The sequence below is a fragment of the Phalaenopsis equestris genome, unplaced genomic scaffold (genome assembly GCF_001263595.1).
Source record: "Phalaenopsis equestris unplaced genomic scaffold, ASM126359v1 Scaffold232790, whole genome shotgun sequence".
In the NCBI taxonomy this organism is placed as follows: Eukaryota; Viridiplantae; Streptophyta; class Magnoliopsida; order Asparagales; family Orchidaceae; genus Phalaenopsis; species Phalaenopsis equestris.
In genome coordinates, this window is record NW_018250751.1 from 1530 (window position 1) to 4864 (window position 3335).

Here is a 3335-nt window from a genome sequence, read left to right on the forward strand (position 1 = left end):
AGACCCGTTTTGATAGCACTCCTTCCGATTGCTACAACCCCCTGCCAGACTCCCATCTTCTGACATCTCCGTCCCCCTGCGCCGCCAACCACAATGTTAGAAACCAGGGAAGATAACAAACCCCTCACAGCCGGCAGCAACACTGTCGAAGACGCTGGAGAAACCCCTTCCATGTCGAAAAGCGCGATGAAGCGATTACTTAAGCAACAGCGGCTTCAGGCAAGGAAGGCTGAGCGGAAAGCAGCGGAGAAGGAGCGAAGGCGGCAAGATCTAGAGCGCCGCCGCCGCGAATGGGAGGAGAAGCTCACCAACAAAACGGAGGAGGAAAGAATGCGACTCGTGGAGTCGCGTAAGGAGACGAGGCGGGACCGAATGGAGAAGAGGACGGAGGAGCGCAGTAAGCGTGCTGAGAGGCTACGAAAGGCAGCTTTGGTTGGGCAAAAGGTCGTTCTTGATCTCGAGTTCTCCGATCTCATGAGCCCTAGCGAGATCCAGAGCCTTTCTCACCAGGTGATGTACCCTTCTTTCTTCTTCCCGTGCCCTGATATTTTGTTTTCGAGGTTAGGTTTAGTTTGAAAATTTTAATTTTGTTGCTATAGATTTATCATAGAAGATTAATGAATTATCTTTAAGCTTTAGAATACTTTCTTAGGGTGGTTAAACTTGTTCCAGTTCTTAGCTATACATTTATAACTATGACTTCATGAATCATAAATTTAATTACACAAACGATGCGCTCAACTGTAGGAGGAAAGAACTGTACTAATGTGAATGGACTAATACCAAGTATGTTAAATGTTATGACCACAATCTTAGTGTTGTGACACTCAAAGATTTTTACTTATACACACTTATATTTAATTTATTCAACCGTGCAAGAGCGAAATTAAGTTTTTGTTTGGGGCAGCTTAAAATAGTGGGCGGCGTTTGAAAAAGCCGTCTTACTGTTTGAATAACACTTTTACCTGCGTGCTGAAAATCACGAATTTTATTTTAGGAATGACGCTGCCCGCGGGATCTTTTACCGGCGGTCCGTGTTGCCTTGTCGCGTTTTCTCCCGAATTACTCCGCTACCCTCGCGCAAGAGCAAGGCAACGCGGATTCGGCGGTCCGCGTTGCCTTGTCGCATTTTCTCCCGAATTACTCTTGCGCCTCTCGGATTCGGCATTTCTTCCTCCTTCGTTCGAGATCGAGCTCGCAAACCCGCTCTCTGCTTCGTTCGCGATCGAACTGTAGCCCTTTCCTTCCTCCTCTCCGATTCGCTATTCTAGGGTTTCCTCCTCTCTAAAGTCGACGGCACCGAAGCCCTCTCTTCCTTCCCCTCTATGCCAAAAATCGCATGAGTGTTTCTACCCCTTCATTTTTTGCACAAAGCCATCAAGAAGAGCGCAAGAAATCCCTTCCGTTTTGCAAGCTTTGTAAGTTGAAGCTATCCCTATCTCATTTTTGGCAATTGGAACTTTTCAACTTCATTTTGATTGAATTTTGAGTTCTTTGCCTTATCAAAGGTTTATGTAAATAAATAAGTTCAGTAAATCTTTTCTTAAGCAATCCCTATCTAGAAAAGGATTCTATAGGTGTAAGGAAATAAATAAGTTCAGTAAAGCTTTGGCCTTTACATGATGTAAGCTTTTATGATGTAAGCCTTTATATGATGTAGGCCCCTTTGGAACATTTGGAATAGCATGAACTTCTTATATTCAATCAATGATGGTTTAAAAATTCTCATTTAATGCTTTTTGCCAGGGCAAAATTTGGATGGATTCTAATCTTAGCATAAAGAAGGCATCTATTTAGTGTTCTTATTTTATTTTTCTTTGTTGTTTACTGTTTTATCGATTAAACTTTTTATATCTTTTTCCTCTCACTTCTTGAGGAGGGTTTACTAACTTTTCAATAATTGAAAAAAAAAAGTGCATCTTTCCTATATGACATAAGTCACTTTAAACTATAGTAGTCATTGGATGTGTAATCCTCAACTTCATTTCATCAAAGCTTAATACAGTACCGAGTGATTCAAATTTCAAAGCAAGGGCAATTTATATATCACTCAATGGATTCACATTTAAACACAAAATCTATGTAATCCTTTAAATATTTAAATAGAAATAATAACAAATATTTTTGTAGTCATGAAATTCATTTAGCAAATAGTTAAGTCTCTTTTTATTTTAAATATTTGTGTATTAATTTACATTGCCACAAAAGCTCATGCTTTAACATGATTTCACTCATCAATTTTAGACTCATTTCGAACTCTTGCTCATTTATAGATTAGTTTCATAACTATGTTTTAATGCAGATGCAAGTTTGGATTTAATTGAGATCATATATAGGTTCATGTTATGTCTTATTCTTTCTAATTTAGATTCAATTGAGATCATAAATAAATTCGTAGTTTGGATTTCGAACTCAAGTTTGCTTAATTCTAGTTTTTGTTTTTTATTTTATTTATTTTTTTCATTTGGAAGATTTACATACATACCATTCAATGTACATATCATGCACCCAAACTTTAATTTTTTTTGTTGTGGGAGTTGAGCCGTTTTGACAGACCTAGTTATGATGCACATTTTCATCCAATTAGTTGATACACATATTATGTCTTATTTTTTCTCAACACTTAACAAGTTCAAATATAGCCAAATGTGTTATTATTTTAGCTTTAATTTATAATATTAAATTACCTTGTTTGCATTTTTTTATTTGCATCGGCGAGCAAATAAATATGGAGGATGAAATTTTAAATAAATGTTATTGATTTCTTTGTGTGAAAGATTTTTCCCCTTACTGATCTATATAAGTCTGTATGTAAAGTTATTAGTTGTCTAATTTAATGGATTGGTTTTATGTTAATATTTCTTCTATCCAGTGTCTTTTAAGAATAATGAAATTGCTTAAATATTTGTTTGATGTGATCGGATATGTTTTAGTATTTAGTATTTCTTCTATCAAGCGCATTTTACATTTGTATGTGTAACATATTCGTTTGATGTGATCAAATATGTTTTAGTTATATAAATATAAATCAACTTTTTTGTATTTTCTTGTCTGAACATTTTTCTTTAATTTTGTTGAAAAACTAACAAATTTCGCTGCACCGATTATTTATTTAATTTAAAAAAAAAATTACAAATAAGCTGTTTACAGAACGCACTAACTAAACAGCTAAACAACTTATTAAGTACAGGGGCAAAATTGTCAATTTTTCAGGATCAGCTATTTTTCATAAGCGCCAACCAAACAGCCAGACAGCTTATCCGGATCAGCTGCTCATCAGCAGATTATCAGGATAAGCTGCTTATCAGCAGAAGCTGGATAAGCTGCAGCTGCCC

General features: G+C 36.4%; 1 protein-coding gene across 1 annotated transcript; it reads left to right on the forward strand.

Annotated features, from left to right (window-relative positions):
- Positions 1-27: 27 nt before the first annotated feature.
- On the forward strand, positions 28-1271 carry LOC110038410. Its single transcript, XM_020743251.1, has 2 exons — positions 28-560; positions 998-1271. Exons 1-2 carry the CDS (start codon positions 94-96, stop codon positions 1269-1271), a joined length of 741 nt encoding a protein of 246 aa, XP_020598910.1. The 5' UTR covers positions 28-93.
- Positions 1272-3335: the final 2064 nt, after the last annotated feature.

Bases quoted from the DNA above. Each gene is read 5' to 3' on its own strand.
- LOC110038410 (XM_020743251.1), top strand. From the start codon at position 94: ATGTTAGAAACCAGGGAAGATAACAAACCCCTCACAGCCGGCAGCAAC. The intron at 561-997 runs GTTAGGTTTAGT...ATTTTATTTTAG, and splicing joins CCTGATATTTTGTTTTCGAG to GAATGACGCTGCCCGCGGGA.